General features: G+C 33.0%; 3 protein-coding genes, 1 long non-coding RNA gene and 1 other non-coding gene across 7 annotated transcripts in view; 1 reads left to right on the top strand and 4 right to left on the bottom strand.

Moving 5' to 3' along the window:
* Positions 1–3,009: 3,009 nt before the first annotated feature.
* Positions 3,010–6,947, top strand: LOC140957017 (transcription factor BIM2-like). Of its 2 annotated transcripts, none has more exons than XM_073414055.1 (7): positions 3,010–3,355; positions 3,543–3,627; positions 4,418–4,487; positions 4,582–4,677; positions 5,671–6,047; positions 6,309–6,438; positions 6,578–6,947. In XM_073414055.1, the coding sequence occupies exons 1-7, from the start codon at positions 3,256–3,258 to the stop codon at positions 6,671–6,673; spliced, it is 954 nt and encodes a 317-aa protein (XP_073270156.1). In that variant the 5' UTR covers positions 3,010–3,255; the 3' UTR covers positions 6,674–6,947. The 2 variants fall into 2 exon arrangements, with proteins under 2 accessions (XP_073270156.1, XP_073270155.1); XM_073414054.1 differs by having other exon boundaries at positions 3,011–3,355; positions 5,632–6,047.
* LOC140957016 (uncharacterized) lies at positions 6,593–8,752 on the bottom strand. Its single transcript, XM_073414053.1, has 3 exons — positions 8,187–8,752; positions 7,614–8,053; positions 6,593–7,510 (listed from the first exon to the last, which is right to left on the bottom strand). The coding sequence occupies exons 1-3, from the start codon at positions 8,676–8,678 to the stop codon at positions 7,402–7,404; spliced, it is 1,041 nt and encodes a 346-aa protein (XP_073270154.1). The 5' UTR covers positions 8,679–8,752; the 3' UTR covers positions 6,593–7,401.
* Positions 8,753–13,383: 4,631 nt separating this feature from the next.
* TRNAV-UAC (transfer RNA valine (anticodon UAC)) lies at positions 13,384–13,456 on the bottom strand. The gene has a single exon. It is a non-coding gene; the product is annotated as a tRNA-Val (tRNA).
* A 1,942-nt stretch (positions 13,457–15,398) lies between these two features.
* On the bottom strand, positions 15,399–17,009 carry LOC140958120 (uncharacterized). Its single transcript, XR_012171727.1, has 2 exons — positions 16,538–17,009; positions 15,399–15,929 (listed from the first exon to the last, which is right to left on the bottom strand). It is a non-coding gene; the product is annotated as an uncharacterized lncRNA (long non-coding RNA).
* Positions 17,010–19,653: 2,644 nt separating this feature from the next.
* LOC140958119 (agamous-like MADS-box protein AP1) overlaps positions 19,654–23,901 on the bottom strand; it is a 5,334-nt gene continuing 1,086 nt past the window's right edge. The window contains exons 3-9 of one of the 2 annotated variants that reach the window (XM_073415515.1): positions 21,815–21,893; positions 21,593–21,657; positions 21,243–21,342; positions 21,063–21,104; positions 20,934–20,975; positions 20,456–20,565; positions 19,654–20,060 (exon numbers count right to left, since the gene is read on the bottom strand). In XM_073415515.1, coding sequence (XP_073271616.1) covers positions 19,949–20,060; positions 20,456–20,565; positions 20,934–20,975; positions 21,063–21,104; positions 21,243–21,342; positions 21,593–21,657; positions 21,815–21,892 — 549 coding nt within the window. In that variant the 5' untranslated portion in view covers position 21,893 and the 3' untranslated portion in view covers positions 19,654–19,948. The remainder of the gene's footprint in view (positions 20,061–20,455; positions 20,566–20,933; positions 20,976–21,062; positions 21,105–21,242; positions 21,343–21,592; positions 21,658–21,814; positions 21,894–23,901) is intronic. The other variant, XM_073415514.1, reaches the window with a different exon arrangement.

The raw sequence follows: 23,901 nt of genomic DNA, 5'->3' as shown, positions 1-23,901 counted from the left end.
CGGTACGATAACGGTGTATATATATCGTTATACCGAAAGATACATTATTTTTAAATTTTATATTTATTATTTAAAAATATTATATAATTTTTAATTTATAAATATTATTTTGATATATATCGAAAATTTTATAATTATATGCCGTTACCGTTGTGACATTTTCGGTATCAATAATATGTTAGAAAAATGAGTTTTGTACTCATTTAAAAGCGATAAAATAATTCGAACAAGCTACGCGACGAACATAATTATTTCTCGATTAAAAATTAGGGTGAATGAGAAATTAATTGAGTTCGAATTTTATCGAGTGAAAAGATTGAATCGAAAGAATTATGTATATATATAATTTTATTATATATATATATATATATAGTATATTATTATATTATATTATTGTAATATTAAAAAAAATGATGTTGGCACCTCAATTAACTTGACCGAATCATTGAAGAGGTGTCATGATTTGATCCAAACAATGTGTTATTTTATTAGTGAAATGGTGCATCATTTTAGTAAAATGTCTCTTGTTTTAAGGTTTTTCATCTTCTATAAATAAGACCTCACTCATTTATATTCATTGCACCATTTCTCTTCTTCTCCTTTCTCTCTAAAGTTTAGTTATATATGTGAATTTTTAAGCATTAGCGCTTAAAGTTCAAATTTTCAAGATATAAAATCTTTAGTTTGGATTTTCTAAGCTTTTACACATAAATTCGAACGTTAGAATTAAATTCGAGAGTTGTCTTCTAGTTTTCAGTTTTTTAAGCATTTGCGCTTAAATCCAAGTTTTGCAATATTTAAACTCTTGGAATTAGATTTTTAAGTTTAACGCTTAAATTTCGAAATTAGAAAATTTGCATATCATCTTCATAGTGTTCTAAACATTTCAAGTTCATGAAGCTTTAAAATTTGTAGTGCTATTATTTTAAAGTCGTAGTCGTTGTATATTGGGAAACGAATTGCAACAACATTGAGCACCGGGGCGGGACAATATCGTTTTAAGGAAAAAGAGTCAAACTCTTGTCTCGACTATTTTCTCGTAGCCTTTTGGTTCACCAATTTCTATCCCGAGATTTACCAAGAAAAATAAAAAAATGCCTACCAACATACTATACTAAACCAAAAATTTTGGTATACATAAAATTCCAAAATTTCGTTATTTTAGATATAACAACTTCAGTGTACTAAAAATCCGATATATATATATATATATTTACCATTTTCTCGATCTATCAGAGATAACTATTGAATTATCCGTTGCATGAATGAGTTCTATAGATATATATTTACCATCTTCTCGATCTATCAGAGATAACTATTGAATTATCCGTTGCATGAATGAGTTCTGTATAAATGAATATAAAAATTAGCAAGTTAGTATTTATTCTAAACCATATCATACGATATTTTGTAGCCATCCCATTCATGTTAAGCACAAAATAATTCAAATAATCCATAAGGGAGGTGTGACACGTAAGTGGGTTTGGTCGTTGTGCCCACAGATTTATATTCCAACTTTTTTCGTGCTATGGTTTTCAACTTCAAGATATTTTTACGCCCCATTGAAGGGGTCCCATATAATTATATTTCTACGAGGACGACATTCTCATGTTATCATAGCTCATCATATATATATATATATATATATATAATAAAGTCTAGCGGCAAAAATATCTGTTGTTTCAAAAGAGTTCATGTGAAATCGTCTTGTTGATATTTTTGTGAGACAATTTCTAATCTAACCCGAATTTTGAAAAACACTATTTTTATGTTTAATATATTATTTTTTATTTCAAAAATATTAATTTTAATTATTTTATGAAGAAATGTTGTGTAATATATGTTGATTTGAACGAAAAATATCACTTTTATATCAAAAGTATATCGTAGAATATACCATGATTCAAGTGAAAAATAATATTTTCACTGCATTTATAGATTGGTCGATCTATCTCATGAATATAGATTCGTGAGATTGTTATTAAATCAGATGTGAAGTTAAAGAAAACCGTGGAAATGTAATTTAGGTGGTGATTTGTTGAATTTATATTTGAGGAATTTATTTTGTTTTTTAAAAAAATATACGAGGACATGTTTATTATTTTCATAATTATTTCACAATGGTACATTTGATCGAGAGGTTTGAAGTATTGTATTAAACTTTGTTTGATCGAAAATATATCACTTTGTATATGCATTTTTCGAATTTTTTCTACTTTTCCAAATCAAATAATTTAATTCAAACACAACCTAATAGATCGGATCGATAAATATAGACATATAAGATAACAAACTCGCGTAAGATTGTTTTTTTTGCTAAAAATGCATTAAAAACCATTATTAAAAGCAACTTATATTCCCGGAAAATAAGTTGTATTAGAGAGTGAAGCCGATCAAGAAAAGTGTGATACTCCCATAAAATTTATAAAGTGAGTGCTTGACACAAAGCTTATATATTCAAAGACAAAGTCTTTCACCAGATTGGCCCAATAGCTATGGCCGGTTTACCCTAAGAATGGGCCTGAATATCAGATCCATTTCGCTTTAGGCAAAATTATGAGTCAAATTTAAAATTTTATATTTAAAAAACAAACGATTATATTAATCAATTTCGACGTAATTGTTAAAAGATTATTAGTATCGGAAGAGGGAGAGTGGAAAATGAACCCAAACGATTGGATAGATTTTTGGTGGATAAAGGCAGATGGCTATGTTTGGGTATTGGGTATGTGTTTACATTAAATAAATATAGAATAATAGTTGTCACACCAAAGTTTTCCATTTGGGATGAAATCTCCTATTTGTGAATTGTATGTTACAAACAACTCCAACTCAAAAAAAAAAAAAGAATTAATTACATTAGTTTACACTAATTTCTTATTACGATTAAGAATTTAGATAATAACATTAATTGATTGTCGCGGTCTGATTTTAAAATTATAATATTATTTATATTTGAAAAATAAAAGAACATAAGACTTTAAAAACAAAGAAGTGGGCAAAAGTAGCAGCTCATTTTCCCTACAGACCACAAAGCTGGTGTGGTGTAGCAGTCAGTGACGGCTGCTGTTTGCTTTTGAAAGAGCCCAACATACATCTGAAGTTCCAAAATGATCTCAATTTCACATTCAATTCAAGAAAAGCTGCAATCTTTCCATGAATTCCTCTTTTTACGAACCCTTTAATTATTCGAGAATCGCATTTTTTCTGGCTGAGTGAGAACGCCGAATATTCTTCTTAAAAGAAAAGGAAAAAATGAAATCTGGAAAGGGTCATCAGGAGGAGGAGGAAGAAGATGCGTACGAGGATTTTGTCACACGGAAAGATGCCCCTCCACCCACCAATAACACCAAAGGTGCGCACTATTTTTGAGTTGCTTTAAGCCTGAATCTTGATCCATCCCACCACCCTTTTTGTTGGGATTGCGTTGAGAGCTATCAGGGGGCGGACCGTTTTGTGGCGAACTCAATTGTATCGAGATTGATTGTTTCATGAGATTGTAATTTTGCGATTATACTGTTGTATGTATTCTGAGGTGGCAGATGGGAAAAACAGCGACAAGGCGAATGCTGTAAGGTCAAAGCACTCGGTTACGGAGCAGCGCCGCAGGAGCAAGATCAATGAGAGGTGAATAATTCTGTCCAAGCTCAAGCAAAGTTTTGTAAAATAATGCACTCATGTCCTCAGGAAGATAGTGTGAATGTGCAAAAGTTGTAGCTTTTTGTATCATCAAGCTAGCACAATTTTGAATTTCAGTGTGTTTATTTATTATTTTCATCTTAAAGGATAATTTTGTGGATAATAGATATATTATCGATTTACAGATGCATGTTACTGAATTGTTGATTAAAGCTTGTAAGCGAATGTAATTATAGGAATTTGCGGTGTATATTGTCAAATAATAGATGTTGGTGAACTTGACTTTAACAATGAAATGTAAGCGACTCAGTTCATATGGAAATTTTTTTTTTTCGGTGAATAAGGTTATCATTGACATGCTTAATGATCTTCAATGATCTTGTGTAGGTTGGGAAGGTCCATGGAAGAATATTTCACCTTTATTCAACAAAATCAATAATTATATGTTAGTTGCCAATTTGGATGTTCAGTGATAGATAGTGTTGTGCTGATGCTGTTTTTCGATGACAATTTGTTCCAATAATATTGGATTAATATTTAGAAATATACGTGCCTTTGTGGGTTTAAAATTGAAAAATTACGAATGGAATGATGTGTGTATTGAATTTTCTGCATTCTTATGCCGTTCTCTCTTACCTATTATCAGATATAAAACATCCTTATTTTTAAGATCCCGTATTTTGACTGCATAGTGATACTTTGAGAAGATGGTTTTTTATATTTCTCGTTCATGTGAGCTCCTTTATGCCAGTAAAAAAAATTTCTCGTGTAACCTAAGATTTCAGATATTGAGAGAGCTCATACCCAACAGCGATCAGAAGCGAGATACGGCCTCGTTTTTATTGGAGGTACAACATTTATAATTTCAAATACACAAGTTGGTTTATTAGGACCACCTGCTTTAGAATTTTGTTTTGCTGATTTTTGATTTTTCAAATGCAGGTGATTCAGTATGTACAATTTCTGCAGGAAAAGGTGCAGAAGTACGAAGGGCCATTCCAACCTTGGAATTCGGAGCCGACGAAGCTGATGCCATGGGTAGTTTTCTATGTATACCTAACTAGAACAATCTAAAATGTTTGCATACATTGTTCTCCAATTGATGAACTATTTTTAGCTAATACATTAAGATATTGTGGGTGAAATTGATAGCCAAAGTTTGACCCTTTTCATTTGTTTTCTGATACCCTCGATTTTTCCATCTTATAGAAGGGTAGTTGAAGTTCGCCTTACCGATAATTTGGTTAGTTCCATTCCATGGTTTTGTTTGTAGCTAGAAAATTTGAAGGACTTTGTTTCTAGTGATGATTTAGATTGTAATTTAAGAACTCTCCTCAACCGAGAGTGATGCTGAGGTAATTGATGTGTCAAGTTGCAGTGTATTAAGTGATTCCTGTCGCGTTGTCTCAACAACTCGTTGAAATTTATGACCTTGTATATTTTCGTCTCTGCTTACATAAATTGTTTTTTTGACTCTTGTGTGAGAACTAACATCATGGTACATAGACTTTTAGAAAGCACGTTTGGTTACTTTTTCCATCACTGAGCTAGGGCGTGGCTGTTTTTTTGCCGTTGTTAGTAACCTTTCGATTCGATAAAATTTTTGATGGTAAATCAGCTTGCAATAAATTCTTCTAGCATTCTGCCCTTCCCACACTCATTTTTGCCTAGGGTTGAGTTTCACGGATGGCAGATAACCCCCTTTTTTGGTTTTCCTGTCGATGTGTCAAAATGAGTTTGATTTCACCTTTGCCGACACTCATATTTCTTTATACCGACATTAATCATCCCTCAAGTGAGAAGCAAATCAGCTAAATTTTGTTAATCAAGAAGAATGATGTTCAAATATAAGGAATATGTGTGTGTGTGCGTTTTTTTTTTTGGGCGGGTGGGGATGGGTTGGGGGTGGCACTGATGTCTTAATATTACTTAGCTTTGTGTCTTGAAACATTCAGTCATCGCAAATGATACCACTCATTTTGCTTTGGATAGAGAAACAGTCATTGGCTTTCTCAAAATTTTGTTGGTCAGACACAAGTTGTAAAGAATGGATCCAGCCCTGGTTCAACTTACCCTGTGCGGTTTGATGAAAATTGTGTGGTCAGCCCCACAAGCATGCAACCTAGTCATCACCATCCCATTGAACCTGATCTCATAAGAGATGCCTCCTGTAGATCGATAGAACCAAAGTCTGAAGTTCCCAGCAAAGCAATGGGCATACCCATGCCTCTGCAGGCAAGTATGCCAGTTTTGAGTACAAACGATGGTGGAATCTCCCAGACGTTAAATATGACAGCTTCTGATGCACAATTACCCGAGTATTCTATGGCTGCTGATGCTGCTAACCATCAGGATGAGCTGACAGTAGAAGGGGGAACAATCAGCATTTCAAGTACCTACTCCCAAGGGTAATCAGCACTCTTACATTCTGTTGAACTGAACTTCTGTTTATAATTTTCTTCTCTGTCCCCGTTCAGGCTGATTTATATGATAAACTAAACAATTATAATATCTGCCCATCACACAATTTACTGATATATGGCAGTGGTCGACTATTATATTCATTTAGCAACAAACCACTGATTGCGGAATCTCACTTAAGGTGGCTTCCCTCCATGAAACCCTTCTTTTCTGAACTTTTAACTGGTCTGAAATTCGATCACATGTAGGTTACTGAATTCGTTGACACAAGCACTTCAGAGCACTGGTTTGGATTTGTCTCAAGCCAACATTTCAGTACAGATCAATCTCGGAAAACGATCAAATAGAGGATCAACTCCGGTGTTATCAATGACTAAGGTATGCACATTATCTTTCATAATTTAGTATTTCTAGTAATTTTTTTCTGCCCAAGGAATCCAGGATAGAGAGAGTCCAAACCTTTAGAACTGCAGCATGTTTCGAAATTTTGTGTAATAAATTGTGAAGTGCACTTTAGGATAATGATACTTCCGGAAACCAACCACAAGGGTCGTTTCATGATGCAACTTACAGTGAAGACTTTGATCAAGCTAAAAAAAAGATGAAGATATGACAATACCATCTTGGCTTCAAAGTGTCGGTCCTTTACATCAGGTTTCTGTCATCCATTGGTTTAGGCTTATAGTTGATTGTATATTATGTGTTTTTATAATATTCGGGGTATTTTATGTTCATAATTCAACGGCTTCCTTCTATATGTGTGGTGGAAAATGCAGTTATTCAACCTTTATGGCTGTTGAAATTTAGAAGTTCGGCTTCTTTGTCAACTCAAGATAAATTGGAATTCTGAACTAAAATTTCAATGTATGATTCATAGTTAAGTTTTACTAAGGCTGCTGCCTGTTTTGTATCGAGTGTGATTTAGCAAGTCTCTGGATATGGACTAATTCTGCATAGTATCATATTAGAACTTAAACCGAATTACTGTCCCTGTCAGATTCTGCCAAATTACCAAGTGCCTTGATGAAAGAAAGCGGTTATTAGTCTGAAAACTTGGGAAGTAAAATAAGATTATTATTTTTAATATCAGATCTTAAAATCTCTAACTGTATAAACCTAAAGTCGATTTTCATACCAAAAATCCCGACAACGTAAGTACACTTCTACAAGTTTGCTTTGGAGATGGAGTCATATCATTACTTTTATAAACGAGCACTCAGCATTCGGCATAATTTCGGAGAAGCTCTAAAGAAGCCAACCGGGCTCAAAAACTACCCGGTATGTTAGCAAAGATTTCAACGTACAGCTTGCTGTAATATAACCTGCAAATAAAGTAATGTTTCAGAATCTACAACAGAGAAGGCCTGATGTCCAGCACCTATGTTTCCTAAAATGTCTCTTATCTGCTTTTGCCATTCTTACTGGACTACCACTCCATTCAGATTGCAATCTGTCATTAAAATAGATAATTTTCAGTTAGTAGACTCGTGAAATCAATAAACATTCCGAAAAGAAAAAAGATAAACAGCGTCCGAGAGAAACATAGAGTTTACATAGGAAAAGCAAAAGATCTAGCACTGGTGACACTGCAATCAGAACGAAGGGATAGGCTCCCAGAATAGGCAATAGACCCTGAAAACGCAATGAGGCCGGATGCAGAAAAGCTCGGCTCTCTCTCGTCATATTGCATTTGGGTGGTAACTGATTCTTTGCCAGATTTCACGTGCTCGTGCTTAGGAAAAAGTCTCTTGATAACTTGGCTATCATTATTTTCAGAATCTTGATTCTTGTGAGTGCATTGAGTTTGGATAGTAGACGAGTTTCTGTCAACCGCTGCATTTTTATGTTCGCCCATCTCCCTCGACTCAGCTGGCTGTTGCTTCACATTATCAATTATCGCATCACTGTATGATGTGTTCCTAGCCTGAGCATCTTCATTTGATTCTGCTGATGAATCAACAGAATTTTCGGACACTGATTTTCTTGAAGGAATCTGCACACTTTTGCAATTTATCTCGACTTCAACTAAACCATGAAAGGGAGAGTTTTTCAAGGGAAAGGAAGCATAAGAGATGATAGGAGACAGCAGGACGGATGCAAATTGATGAAAACTCAGTGAAACGAACCTCTTTGCGAGCTACAGATTTGTTGTTTTCGATGTCAAAAGAGTCCAGAAATAAATTGAGCACGCAACGTGCACTAAATTCTTGTATTGGATGTGTGCTAACTATGAAAGTTTCAGCTTCACCTTTCTGCATCGAGTCCTCTGCATCAGAATCCTTTGTTATACTCTCTGATACAGAACTTTTTGAGGGAGATCCAGAAGAAAATGATTCTGAATCTCCATCCTGACTGGTTAGACAATAAAAGTACCCACTTTGGTCCTCCTTTCTTGAGGAATCTGTCGTTCGACTGTCATGATCCTTTGGAACAACATTCTCGGCCTTGGCATTCCAACGATCACTTCCACCATCTACAGGAAACGTTAAAGGAACATCACCCATACCGTGTAGCTGGCATGTTTCTTCAGTACTTCCGAAGGTGGCTTCAAATTCCATCTCCTTCAGAAATCTTTTACTAATACAATGTCGAGTTCCAATTCTCCTTGACGCTCGCATTATCTTCACCTGTAACACAACAAAGAATGTTCACAAATCTAAATCAAATCCCGAAATGGAGTGAGTAGGACTGGTGGTCTATGCCCTAACGTGCCCACATACATATTAAAAAACATAAATTATGAAACACTAATATAGACAAATATATACATATGTGTGTGTGTGTGTGTAATAAGCAATAGACTTTTAGGTTTGAGTCTTTTCCCCTGTGTGGAAGTAAAGTAGAATAGGGCTTGGAAAAGTCGCAACTTTTCAAACATATCCCAAGACACCTTAAAACTGCTGAAAACAACTTATTTAAGAGAAAATAAAAAAGTCCGCGTATACTTTTGCATTCTACGTTCCCAATCATAATCTCTCAGATATAAAATAACACTAAAATACTAGAAAACAAATAGTATTATTTAATTTTTATACGCAATGGGATTCCCCATAGCCTAACTTTCTCCAAGGTTTTAATAAAGTATATGCCACAATCCTTAAATTCTGACAGATTTGGTTATTTCGGATCTTTTTTTTAAAAAAAAAAAGTTAAAAATACTCAAACGCATGCACGTACAATCATCAAGATAATCGCCACTGTAACTTTGAAACATACAAATATAATAGTAGTAAAAAAGAAGTGATAAGAATTAACTCCACTTTCTACCAGCTTGATAATTAGTAGCCCAAAGAAGACTCTCGATCAATTCGCGAGGATTCCAAGAAAAGTTTGCGCACACATGACACGTATAGATGCACGTATTTTCTGAGGCAGGTAAGCAAGCAAGAAATTAGAGAAAATCTTGGCTCCGCTCCAGTTAGTTAAACAAGAAATTCTAAGAGAGGATTTTGAATAATATAACAGAAGATTCATAGAATGGAAAATCTCAGACGGGTAACCGAAACATCAATCTGCCTTTTCGAATTCTTTGTCATATAGGAACATTAATACATCACAGGGAGATATATACATCTATGCAACACAACCCTGCATAAGATATGTAGAGAGAATACTTTGTAAAACAAAATGCAAATATGTGTTTGACAAGATATAAATTAAGAATATTTCTTCATTCACATATCTTCTTGTTTCGTTGTAAGTTCCATGAGTTGACGTTGTTCATTATTCTCGAAGAATGTTAAAAGGATATTTGTTGTTTAAATATGATCTAATATTTTCCACTATTCTTAAATAATATTGGTTTGATATCAAATTAAAATCATATATTTGTTGTTAATTATCTTGAAGAAACATTATATACTATTTATTAATAATCTAATTAAATTAATTTGATTTGTTTCGGTTGAAGGATTTATCGAGATATGACAAAATGATAGATTTTGTGAACTTTGTTGAAGGATTTTAGTATTAACCGTCAGATTTAATCATAAAATTTGTGCAATTCTTATTATTTTATGTTGCATTAAAGTTTCAAATTTCATGTGTTTTTCACTGTTTTATTTGTCCAATTGTGATATTGGGGTAGAGACATCTAACCCGAATTTGTTGTTTCACTACAAGAAAAATGACATAAGGCAACGGTTAAAAACAGTTGTCGTATCCATTTTAAAACTGTTGTTAAAGCCCCTGTGGTTAAAGGGTACGCTCAAAGACAACCGTTAAAAACCGTTGTTGTAGCAACATTTGCGACGGTTATTAAAAACCCGTCGCAAATGTATTTGCGACGGTCATGTCAACCGGAAATCATGTCAACAACCGTCGCCATTTAGCGACGGTTTATATACCGTCGCTAAAATAAGCGACGGTTTATATAACATCGTTGCTAAAGTTAGTGACCGTTTATTCATAAAGTTCATCGCTAATTAGCGACGGTTAATTTATAACTTCTGTCGCTAATGTTTTCAGTAAAATAAAAAAAAATTACTTATAATAATTTAACAAATCTAAAAAATGACAATAAATTACAATTACACAATCCTAACATTATTCGTGAACTTATTTAACACAAAAAAATTTATCAAAAACTAAAACAAAAATATTTATCCTAAATCGAAATTAAAATATTGTAAGAGAGAAAAAATTTTAAGTATTGTGATGAGGTGTGAATGAAAAATGGAACGAAAACACTGATATTTATAGACAAAATGCGACGGTTTTTTCGTTATTCCGTCGCTAGTAGCGACGGTTATTTCAATAAATCGTCGTACATTTAAAATAGCGACGGTGGTATATAAAAACAGTCGCTAAATTCAGCGACGGTTGTGGTAATCCGTCTCTATATTTAGCGACGGTTTAATAAAACTGTCGCTATTGTGCTATTGTTAAAAACGCGACGGTTTTACTTGAAACCGTCGCTAAATATAGCGACAGAAATTAAACTGTCGCTTAATTTAGCGACGGTTGTAATCAAAACCGTCGCTTATTTAAAACTAGCGACGGTTTTTATGTCCGTCGCAAAATGTAGCGACGGATTTATCAAAACAGTCGCTAAATAAAGCAACAGTTTTAATGAAACTTTGTTGTTTGTCAAAAAAACACGCTAATCGACAACGGTTTTCTAAAACCGTTGTCGTATATCCTAAAAAACACGCTAATAGACAACGGTTTAAAACCGTTGTCGTAACTCATATACAACAACGGTGTTTGTTAAAACCGTTGTCTTTAGCAACCAAAAAACACGCCCATAGACAACGGTTTTAGCAAAACCGTTGTCGTTGACCTATAAAGACAACGGTTTTTTAACCGTTGTCCGGTTTTTTAAAAACCGTTGTCTTTTGACAAAAAAAAATTCAGAAAGACAACAGTTTTAACAAAAACCGTTGTTAAAAGGAAAAAAGACAACGGTTTCTGATAAAACCGTTGTCTTTTGAGTGTGGTTGTATGTTGATTTTTTTGTAGTGTTTCCAGTATATATAACTACTTATCTTAATTTATTTTTGTTACCATAAATATCATATCACATTTTACTTGCAAGTAAATCTAAAATATGCAAGAATTAAGTGTAGTAGACCAATAAATTCAAAAGATCTTGTACCGTAAAATATAAAAACTCCACAAGAAGTAATTTTAGATGATATGGTAAAAAAAATTGGTAAATCAAAATAATGACATTTTCGAAAAATAACAAACATATATAAGAAATGAGATTTCAACAAATTATTTGTTTTCTGAAAACTATGAAAACAAAGTAATATGATTATTTATAATTATTTTGATTTTAATGTATCTTTTGTCAATATGAAAAATAATGAGTATATAAAACTACACTTTGTAGATATTGTATATTAACATATGACAATGCGGTCTAAACTCAACCTAAAACTTCTCAAAAGGACCGAAGTCGATTATGAGAAAATGTTTTCATTTGTCATGGATGTGTTGACTATATAGCAGAAAATCCGTAAATTATTTGAAGTAGCAAATAAAATTAGATTATACTTCCAATATTATCTTTTCAATATAAAGACAAAATTCATTATGAGAATTAAGATTATCCAGACAAATGTGATTCATTCACATTAGTAGATACTCCTAAAGATTTTACTAAAATTGTCAAGTAATTAATATACAAATGTAAGATGAAATATTTGGAAAATATGAAATTTTCTTTTGAGCTATGAATTCGATTTTTCAACTAAAGATAATGTGACCGTTCTTTTCATAAGAGCATTACTGATATTAAATTTTGAGAAATTAGCACGCAAGGTTGGCCGATGACTTATAGATTTGGAGCGATGCTTGCAACATTGGAAGCAGTTCATACTATATTTTTATGACTTGTTTATAAATTTTCGTAAATGATTTTTCATAATAAGGTTTTAATGAGGCGGTTAGCAAGAAGTAAGATGTGCCATACTCTTTTTCATTCACTGAGTTTTTGTGTCATTAGATTTTTCCTAGTAAGATTTCAATGAGACACATTCATCGTCAAAAGAACATACAATGAGAAGTATCTATTGTTATACAATTTTTCCTCCACTCAATTTTTTCCCACTATATTTTATTCTTAAGGTTTTAAGGAGACATCACCCGACTCTTCATGACATTTGCAAGCAAACATATTGCCAAATGAAAGATTGTTATGTAGATATTCATCTAAGAGAGAGTGTTATGATATAACTGTGAATGTAAATGATTATGTAGATAGATTTTGCATTAAGATTGATATCTCCTTTTTTTCTATCTACAGATCTGTACTACGATTGTATCCTATAAATAGGAGTTCTCAACTACAAATAAGTTAGATCGGAGTCATTCTTTGAACTCACATTTTTCTCATATCTTCGATTTTCTAATTAAAATTATAACTACTTAGACGAATTGTCTCATTAACACATAAAGTAATTAAACTCATTGATTCTACATTCAATATGTGGTTTTTTTTTTTACCAAATGAAAAAAAAAACATATAAGTAACATGAATATTTTGATTATCATTTTATGAAATACCACTTAAAATAGAGGAACGTATATATTAGATCAATGTATATTCAACTATATATGCATTTGATGTGTAGCATTAAATTTGACCAAGATCTATCAATTTATGACTATAACAAATCAATTAATTAGGAATTTAATGCATGGATATCCCGGAATGGTCGGTAAACATTTATATGCCACACTTATAATAATATACTTGTGTAATCACCCATATTAAAAATTAGATTTCTTAAATTTCACTGATTTTTTTATTATCACACAAAGTATATTTATAAATTAATAATTTAATAATTGTTGAAAAAAATTAGTATGGAAAAATGTTGCTGCCCAGGATCGAACTGGGGACCTTCAGTGTGTAAGACTGACGTGATAACCACTACACCACAGCAACCCTGTTATGTAGAACCTTAAATTAAATTTTTATTGCATTTAGTCATGTAAAGATTTTTAAAGAAAAATAAGATTTTGCACAAGTCTATCGAACAACCAAGTTACATTGTCTTTACATTTTATTATATACTTTGTTTAACTAAAAGAATTTTTCATACATATAATGGTAGAGACAAATAAATCATATTAAATCACCCCAATACAAAATATACCGACATTTATATCAGATATTAAATAAGAGCAACAAATCATATGAAAAAAGATTTATAAAAATGAAGGGTTTCCTAAATTCTCTTAAACACACAAAAGTTTGCCATGTTCTATGAGTGTTTTTTCCCCCTTTTCTGAATAAGCCCTTGTCCCTTTGCCACACATTTTGTCTTTTTCCATCACTTGTGAATTCAAGGGTTTCTTTTGTTTTATTTTCCTTGCTTGATATTAATTTCTAAATTAAATGTTATGGTTGCACCACAATTAACTAACCTCAGTGGCACCTCTGTTCTCTTTGACCTAAATATTTCGAACAAAATGTTTCGACGCTTGTTAGAACCTTGGTATTAGGTGATGATTCCCCGAGACGTCTCGGGTCATGGATAGGTCCTGAGACTTCTTGGGCCAAGAAGCATACTCATGAATAGTGCTCGGGTCAGGATGGGATGCTCTCAGGCCGATAGCATGACAAGATGGGTTAAGAACCCGAGTCATATAACTGCTCGGGACGAAGAGAGCACAACTTAGAGAAATCACAAATTGACCAATCAGTCAGTGGGCCGAGCCATTGGACCATCCGGGACATGACTTCCCCAAGACGTGGAATGCCCGAGCTCTTCTATAATTGCCCGAGAAGCATTCTGCTCGGTCACCTCGATATGAGTAAATCATTTAATGGCGTCAACTTGGTAGGGCATGCACAGCCGACCTATCTCTGACAATAACATAAATGGTTGACAAAATTAAGTGGGCTGGATGTGACTAGTATATGATTTGACATGTCAGAATATAAGGTATAATCAGCCAACCTATTATAATTAATGATCAACACAAGGAACGAGGTCATCATTGCAATCTTTACTATAAATATCAGGTTCTTTATTTGCATTTACACTATATTCAGATATTAACTCACCTTGAATACTCTCATTTATTGTCCCCTTTACACACCAATCACACAGTCATCACTTGACTACATTGGTTTTATCGCTTGAGTACCCTGCTCACTTAAGCATCGGCGTGGCCACGCCGGACACCCCTCCGACGCCCATTCACGAGTTCATCTCCTCGTGTGCAGGTTACAGCCGAAGCCATATTGCGGAGATATATCTCCTTACTCTTATTCCCTTCATATATTGATAGCAAATCTGGTGGAGCACTCGACCAGACTCGTCCATTTCACTCTAATCGCCCAACCAATTATGTGGTGTCCCCAAACCTTAAATATTAATAACTGATCTTAAAGTGGTCAAATTTGTCGTTATTTGCGAGGGACCCTAGAGAAACTGTAATCTAATTCAAACGGTAAAAGATATTTAAATTTTAACGTGTACAATGAAAATCAAACCATACCACCTTTCTCTCTCTCTATCCCATCTGAAACCTACCATGTTTGGTCTGGACCCTATACCAGGCTGGACCATGTTCTGATCAAATTATCATACCATAGTGATGGCATGGTATAACACATTACAAAAACTAATCCACACATGTTTCCACAATCTTGACCATCCTACCAATCACATCGTCCAANACTCTCACACACACACACACACACACACACACACCAAATTGTACTATACTATAGTCTATACTGATTCATCAATTCGCCAATAAACTATCTGAATCTGCCACGTGAAACCCGACCCCCTTCATTTCATTGACATAGATTTATCTATCAACCATCCCCACAACAAATTAAAAAAATTTAAAAGTAAAGTAGTACTTATAAAAACTTTAAGAACTGTGAGTCTTCACTCTCCTCCAAACAACAGGTCGAGAATCATCAAATGCAATGGATGGTTGTACAGATAAAGATTTCCCAGGATTCCAATCCCTGACTCCGACTCAAGATTTTGGGATCAGTCGAAATCAGCCTTTGACTCGATTACAAAAACGAGCCCCTCGACCCCTGCAGATAAAGCCAGGCGACTATTCTATCGAGTGTAAAAGTACAACAATTTCTGTTGTGGGTACAGTTGAAGAATCATCGTCAACAATAACGACGACAACAACTACAACTGCATCTTATTTTAGTAGCAACGATCCGATCCCTCTTCTTTCTCCACTCGTGTTGCCGTCAATGCTTGAATCTCCAGCCATCCATCAAGAAAACGTAGCCAAGTCTCATTGATGTGTGATTTAAAGAATTTGGTAACTACTCTACCATGTACATTACCAAAATTTTCTTCTGGTTATTATTGATAATAGTCGAAAACAACTTTTTGTAATGTGTCTCCTTCTGAAGTCTAGCTTCTCCTTCCCTGTTGCGTGAATCATCATTTGGAAATTCGAAGACCCCTTTTTTCTTTTGGTTTGAAACAAAATGATGCAAGGCGCATTGATGACTTTTTATGACCAGTAAGTTTAATCTATACGTGAGGAAAGTAAAGCAAAAATGGAGTACTACAACTGTTTGATTAAAAAATCTGCTCAACTATTTTTACTCATCGCTTCAATGTATTATTATTTTTGTGATGAACGGTTTACGGACGGCGATTTTTATATATATTCAACTTTTTTATGGTAGTTTCTGAGGAACTTTCAAAAAATGTCCTATTCATTTGAGAATAGCGATTCATGTGGAAGAAGTTACCCAATCACCAGCTATCACATGGGTGGATACATACACACTATTTTGTTTGATTGAAAAACTTAAAGAATTATTTGATTAATTGGTTTCTAATGTCAAACAAAGGATTATATTGTAATCTAAGCAAGTAACATACGATATATATATCTTCAATTTTAAAAAATTATAGAAAGACTTGTTTTTTTATTAAGAAAAAGCGCAGTTCTTCAACAAGTAAATAGCTCTCTAATTTCCTCAAGAAACCGATCGAAAAAAGAAACACACACTTCGATTGAATACCTTTGTGATAACGTAATTAGTCAGAGTGAGAGCGTTGATTCGCAAAATACCCTTTGGGATTACTCTCAAACGTCTGTCTGCGGATCCTGCGGCCGTCCCCACCTGGGGCTCTCATCATCCTCCCCCAACCACAGCAGCAACAGCGGCAGATACCAACTACCACCACAAGGACAAAGGCGGCGCTGAGGAATGGCGTGGCGGTGTGGATCTTCTCGCTGCTTGTTTGGATCCAATCATTAGCCGTGGCTAATTCAGTGCTGAAGTTGTCAATTGCAGGTACAGTTTCTTTCAACTTCTCTGCCACAAACTTCACCACTTCGTCGATGCCCATTTCTTAGGGTGTCCGCAACGCCGACTAGAGTTTTGCGTGTAGAAATAGAAGCCGTAGCTGGCATCTATTTTTTACGCCACCTCTAGACTCATTTATTTAATTATTATTATAATTATAATTAATTTTTTTTAAAAAAAATGTGTAGCGGCCAAGGTGTACGACGCTCGCACGCACGCACCCAACGGGATCGGGAAATTTAGGGAAATGGGACTCGACAGTGACTTATTTAAAAAAAAGGATCCACAAGTCAATTTACATAAATGTCATTTTATTTAAGTGTAAATACACCATTAACTTAAATTTTTAACATTAAATCTATCCATCTCATTCAGTCGACTTCAAACTAGGTTTTTCTTCCATCGATCTCCTTTCATTTCCTTTCCGACGACGATTCTCCATACAAATCGTCTTTTTCTTCCCATCAATTTTCGATACAGATCCTTCCAATCTAAGCAAACTCAATCGAACAAATGACTGACAAAAATCTGATAATATTAACGTTTATTTCGATCTATTGTTCTGTTTCTTCGACTCGCTTGAAGAAAAAAGAGTCGACCTACAAGTCATAGATCTACACAACATTTTATTTGAGTCGACCAAAATTTGATCTAGGTCGACCAAACTCAAGCTTGTTGAGCTTGGTCGACCAAGAGCTTGGATTGAAGCTTGGTCGACCAACCAAAGGCTTGGTCCACCAAAGGCTTGGTCGACCAAGCTTTGGTCTACCCATTTTGGGTAGACCAAAAGCTTGGTCTACCATGGTCTACCACACATGGTAGACCAAGCTTTTGGTCTACCCAAAATGGGTCTTTTGGGTAGACCAAAAGCTTGGTCGACCAAGCCTTTGGGCTTGGAGGCTTGGTCGACCAAGCTCTTGTTTTGGTCGACCAAAAATAAATGAAGAGCTTGGTCGACAAAAAATAAATGAGTAGACCATGGTAGACCAAGCTTTTGGTCTACCCAAGCTTGGTCGACCAAAAATGTTTGGTCGACCAAAAATGTTTGGTTGACAAATATGACCGATAATTACTAAAATTTTTAAGGATAATTACACAATTTTGATCAATGTTGCATGTTTTTAACATATGAATCACATAATTTCACATGTATGTTCTATAATGTTACATGATTATGTTACATGTTATGACATATGAGTCACAATTTCACAACTATGTTACATGTGTTTTGACATATGAGCCACAATTTCACAATTATGTTATATGTTTTAACATATGAATCACGATTTCACAACTAATGTTTTAACATATTAATCATAATTTCACAATTATGTTATATGTTTTAACATACGAATCATAGTTTCACAATTATGTTACTATGCTACATGTTTTAATATATGAATCACAATTTTCACAACCAACTACGTTACATGTTGTTTTAACATATGAATCACAATTTCACAATTATGTTATATGTTTTAACATATGTATCACAATTTCACAAGTATAGTATATAATATTACATGTTTTAACATATGAATCACAATTTCACAAGTATGTTATATAATATTACATGTTTTAAAATATGAATCACATATTTAGCTGGGTCGACACAAAGTAGACCTTGTTTTTGGGTCGATCTTGTTGCTTTGCTTTTGGGTCGACCCAAAGGTATATCCTACAAAATTCAACAAAAATTAAGAGAATAAGATAATTAGAATAAACAAAAATTAATAATAATAATAAAAAAAAAACCTGACATAATTATGGATTCTTCTTGGTCAACCAAAATTAGTTGACCAAGAGGAATTTTTTTTTGGTTTGGTCGACCAAGATGAAATAATAATAAAAAAACAAAAAAAACTGACATAATTATGAATTCTTCTTGGTCAACTAAAATTAGTTGACCAAGAAGAATTTTTTTTTGGTTTTGTCGACCAAGATGAAAAAAAGAGGAGAATTAATTAAGTTAAAGAGTTTAATTGCAGTTAATGTAATAAGTAAAAGTCAACTCATTGTTTCTTAAAAAAAAAGTCAGAGTCCTTGTTTTTTAAATACTTTCTCTCTCACTCCTATTTTTTTAATTGGCCCCCAACGGGATCAATGCTGACGGATAATTGAGTGTTTTTTCTATAAATATAATATGAATCCCCCATTTTCAACTTATCAACCATTTTCGAATGAAAATATTAAATATTTATTAATAAAGTAATTTATATTATTAATAATTATTTAAGATAAATATCATAAATATATATATTTATGATATTATTTAAATGAATATTTTATATAGATAGTAAATAAAAATTATAAAATGATACGTAGATATGATTAGTGAGACCGATTGGGTGTATAGATTTAAAGTAAATAAAAATTATAAAATGACACGTAGAGATGATTAGTGGGACCCGATTAGGTGAATAAATTTATAGAAGTTTGATGTCGCACCACAAGTACTCAGTACTCTACTCCATTCGATCAAACCTAGCCTCGGATTTTACTACGAGAGAATGAAGAGTAACCAATGGCGGCGGCATAGGCAGACCGGCGGCTCGACATGATAAATAATTATTTGTGTTTCTTTTCATTCACTATTGTTTAGCATGCCATATAAATAGAAAATCCTAGCTTATTATAAGTCTTTAATTGAACTTAACTTTATTTGATCATATGTACGTAATACATAATTATTTATTTATAAAGGATTCATCCAATATTGGATTAATGATCCAATATTTTTTATTTTAATTTAAATTATAAAGAGCAATATTTAAATACGGAATTGCTTGTACAAGTGCATAGTTCTGTTCTATCATGCAAAGTTAATTCTATCAAACAAAATGTTTATAATCCATTTTATGCTGGATCATGAGTCATGACGCTATTATGAAAATCAAAACACTATAATAGACAACAATGATCTACATGGGGTAGAACTCCAACCAGTTTGGAGCTAAGTCATGAAGCACGGACGACGACGATATAAATGAAGAACATGGTAATAGTAAGTATAAGCAGGTAACATTTAGTCACGACACAAGCAGTTCCTTAGAGATACAGAATAGTTTGTATTTTTTAAGCTAGTCAAACGTACGTAATTAACAATTTTTCTTGTTTTTTGTTTCATACGCGGAAGTAACCAAGATGGCATGAATATAGTGAATCGATATTGAGGTCAAGTTCATTTGTATTGATCCTTCTAGCTTCATTTGCTTCGTCTCCGTTGTGCACGTTTCTGCCCCAAAAACAAACACAACCAGTTGGCCATATATATACATACAAGAATTTCACCATTAAAAAGATGAGAGGTGCTGCCTTTCAGAATATATAAGACCAGACATTATAATTTTTTCTCACTATGTTCTTGTCACATATTTCTTCCATCTTGGAGCATCACAGTCGATTTCGAAGGTTAATTTTAACTTTGAAGTGTCTGAATAAAATACATGATTATAGTACTAGTGATCTAACTGAATATAAAAACCCCATTTTTGTTTTTATTTTTTTCCAAGAAGATATATTTCACTTCATTTCCCCTATTTTCCTCCATTAAAACATAATTATTTGGCGACCGTGGTTTATACTTTTTCCTTGTTTTATTATGTATGTACTACGGAGATGTATACTTACCCAGTGTTCAGGCAAGGAAGTTGAGGTTCCATAATCAAGGGTACCGTCCCGTTAGTAATTAGGCCATGATTTTGGGGCTGCTCTGCTATTTGCTTGCCCGTATCTCTGATCTGTTTGGACATCAAGAATGATTGATGAACAAGTGTGCAAAATAAAATAAAATAAAATGAAGGGCATGATACATCCAAATGTGTGAAACTTCTAATATTTTCTCCAAATATCCAAATTTAAAATTATTTATTCTGTTAAAAGATAATTCAATTGTTGAATATATAAGCTCTTCATCTAATAGTTCGTCGATTTATAAGCTGGTTAGAAACATGAGACGCAAAAAACTCATGTGGTTCAACATGTATTGCACTAATTTCTTCTATTATCCCAGTTGGCTGCTTTCTTCTAAACGCAAGAAATACGTACACTAGCTAGCAGTAACACATCACAGCTAGCAGTACAAAAAATCACAATTTTGAATTACTACCTGCTTTGTCAGCATGCTGTTTTGTTCCTGTATTGCTTTCTCCTGAGCCAAAGACATTCGCAGAATATATGTAAAAGATACAAGAACAGAAGAATCCAAATATTGGGTAACCCTACGACAAGGACTAACCTTTCGCTGCAACTCGGAGATTGAATCGGAAAGGAGTTGATTCTATGCATTAAAACATTATATATAGTTTAGGTTTTATGCTTGCTAAATTTTTTTTTGACAAGAGACATTACAAAAATTGAAACACACGTGCTCTATATTATACATTGTGTACATGTACATTTATGCACACAGACATACTTTTCTTGATCGAATATTTTTAAGCGCAAAGTCGAGCTGTTGTTCCAAATTCTGAAGATCTTTCTGGCTCATCGAGTCAAGACCTTCTCCCATATATTGCCTGGTAAAAAATAATAAAACTAAAAAGCTAATAGTTTCCATTAATTACCATCAATATATATGAGTAAGAGTGTCCTCTATTAGTACAGGATAAATTACATGTCGCCCCATGTGTGATTGATAATATCTTAAAAAAATTCCATGGAAATTAAATAAACGTAAAAATCCTAGTAATTAGCAAAAATCTCACGTTAGTGACTTTGATTTTGGGAACATAGAAGTAATAATCTATATGCTTGTTTCTTTAATACCTTTGAGTTCTTTGCAAGAGCTCAATTTTACCCTTAAGTTTGTTGTATTCTGAAGTCCAATTTACCTGCAAAACTCAAAAAGCCAAATACAGATTTTTTCAAAAAAAAAGTAGGGCACAAAATTAACATTAGATTTCAAGAAAAAAATAAAATTATTGCAAAAGATGCCCCCATCCATTTTTTGAAAGGATATTTTTTTTGTGACGTTTATATATCACGTACATTCGATTGGGGCTCTGTTGTCACGCAAGGTCTCTCATCAAATGAATACTTTTCATACTTCTCCAGGATACGGTCCATGCTACAATTGTATATGAACAAAATTAAATTTCAAATAAATCACATGCCAGAAGAATTAAGGCATGGAAACAAGTTTAATCTGTGTACGATCAATATTCTAAATTAGGCTATATATTATATGTTTCTCAAGCTATCCTACTTGATTTTGCATTCGATAAATCAATAAAATTTAGCTGGAAACAACAGTTCAAGAAGTGATGATCAGGACGAACCGTTCGAGAAGCAAGCTTAGGTAGTCATTTTAATTAACTTATATAAGAATATAAAAATCGTTTACACTACTAACTAAGAACTCTACCAAAAATTCCATTAAAGAATTTCAAATGAATTGGAAAATTCCACTGCCCCACAGGATGTAATTACACAATTAATGTGGCTACCCGCGGTATTTAAAATGTCCATATGAAATAGTTTACCTGACAGAGATACTACAACTAATGCCCGTTTCATCCTTTAAATTATCTATTGGTCCCTATAATTTTGTACTTCAATACACTTGGCATGTGTAAATTGAAGATTGAATGTATATATATGTAATTAATATGATCCAAGGTGTCTATGTATGATTAAATTGTTTAGAAATAAAATAACATGAAACATATATCACTAAGACCAACTGAAAAAAATGCATCATATGGTTTCCGTGTACAAATGATCTTTAACTTGTGACTCCTAGCTTTGACATGAAGTTAAAATCGTTTCTCAGAAAAAAATAATCTCAACGAACGACTGCACAATAAATATTTCATATTCGAAAAAAGCTCAATATTTCAAAATTTTAAACTAAATAATTAGATAATCATTTGAAAATTATCGAACAAATATATGATTTATATATGTTGCATTTTATGGGACTTGTTTCTTAGCTTCTTGAAAGTGTTAATGTTCAACATTTAAAATTGTTAGAATACTTATTAATCGACCTTTTTTGTGTTGCTTTTTCCCATTTGAGATAGTTCTGTCTATTCTCACTTAATATGCATTTATGTGTTAATTTGTCCTTCATTAAATATTATCTATTTTGAAAAAATAAAAAAAATTATTCCATGATATTCTATTTGAAAATTAATTGGATTACGGTCACACAAATTATTTTTGTAGTCGACTCATAGGACCCAATAATTATTATATGAGGTGATACAAAGGATTTTGGAGTTTTTTCATAAAAAAATATTAATCGTGTTATTATATTTTATTTTTCTCAATTACGAAAAATCTTACTTTGCGTTTAGAATAATGGATTTCAAATCCGTTGATTTTAAATATATTTTTGTTGTTTAGAAAAGTCAGACCACAAATTTCAAATACACTTTTCACATGCTTATATATTATTTCATATTAATTATGATGGATTTCAAGTTCAACCAATGATAATGCTATTTGAAATTTATTATATTTTGTCTTGCTAATATGTGAATAAGTAATGTGTGGATTTAATATTTGACATATTTTTTCAATGTAAACAATAAAACTATAATCGAAATTCATGGATTTCAAATTCATCTCTCCAAACATAACCTTAGATAAAAGATCCTATATTTTTTTCTTAATTTCTTAAATTTTTCTATAGCATTAAAAATTGATTTGTGAAGATACATCACTATATCCAACAGATTTTTCATCTATATTTAAATACTCATACGAATGATTTCCTTCTTACCAAAAAACGAAAAAAGAGTAACCATCGATCCCATCCATCTCTTATCAAATTTCGAGGATTCCTTGAAGCTAGCAATCGCCAACTCTATATATACTTCATATTTTATTCTAGACTAGAAAGTTGACAACTTTTTGGGAAATTCTATGTAACACCCGTTGGGAAATGTATGGATTCTTGCTAGATCCGGTCCGGAGTAACATAGAATCTCTCAAACTTTTCGTACTAAGTACAATTTCCAAGATGCAAAACAAATGTCACGCAAATTATAAGCTGATTCCTTGAATATCAAATAAAACTCACTACATTTTAGCCAATTGAATAAACACACACACACACGTGTGTATATATA

Source organism: Primulina huaijiensis, chromosome 14 (assembly GCF_012295235.1).
Source record: "Primulina huaijiensis isolate GDHJ02 chromosome 14, ASM1229523v2, whole genome shotgun sequence".
NCBI classification, from domain to species: domain Eukaryota; kingdom Viridiplantae; phylum Streptophyta; class Magnoliopsida; order Lamiales; family Gesneriaceae; genus Primulina; species Primulina huaijiensis.
Note: the sequence above shows the minus strand (reverse complement) of the source record. Positions and strands in the feature narration are given on the sequence as shown.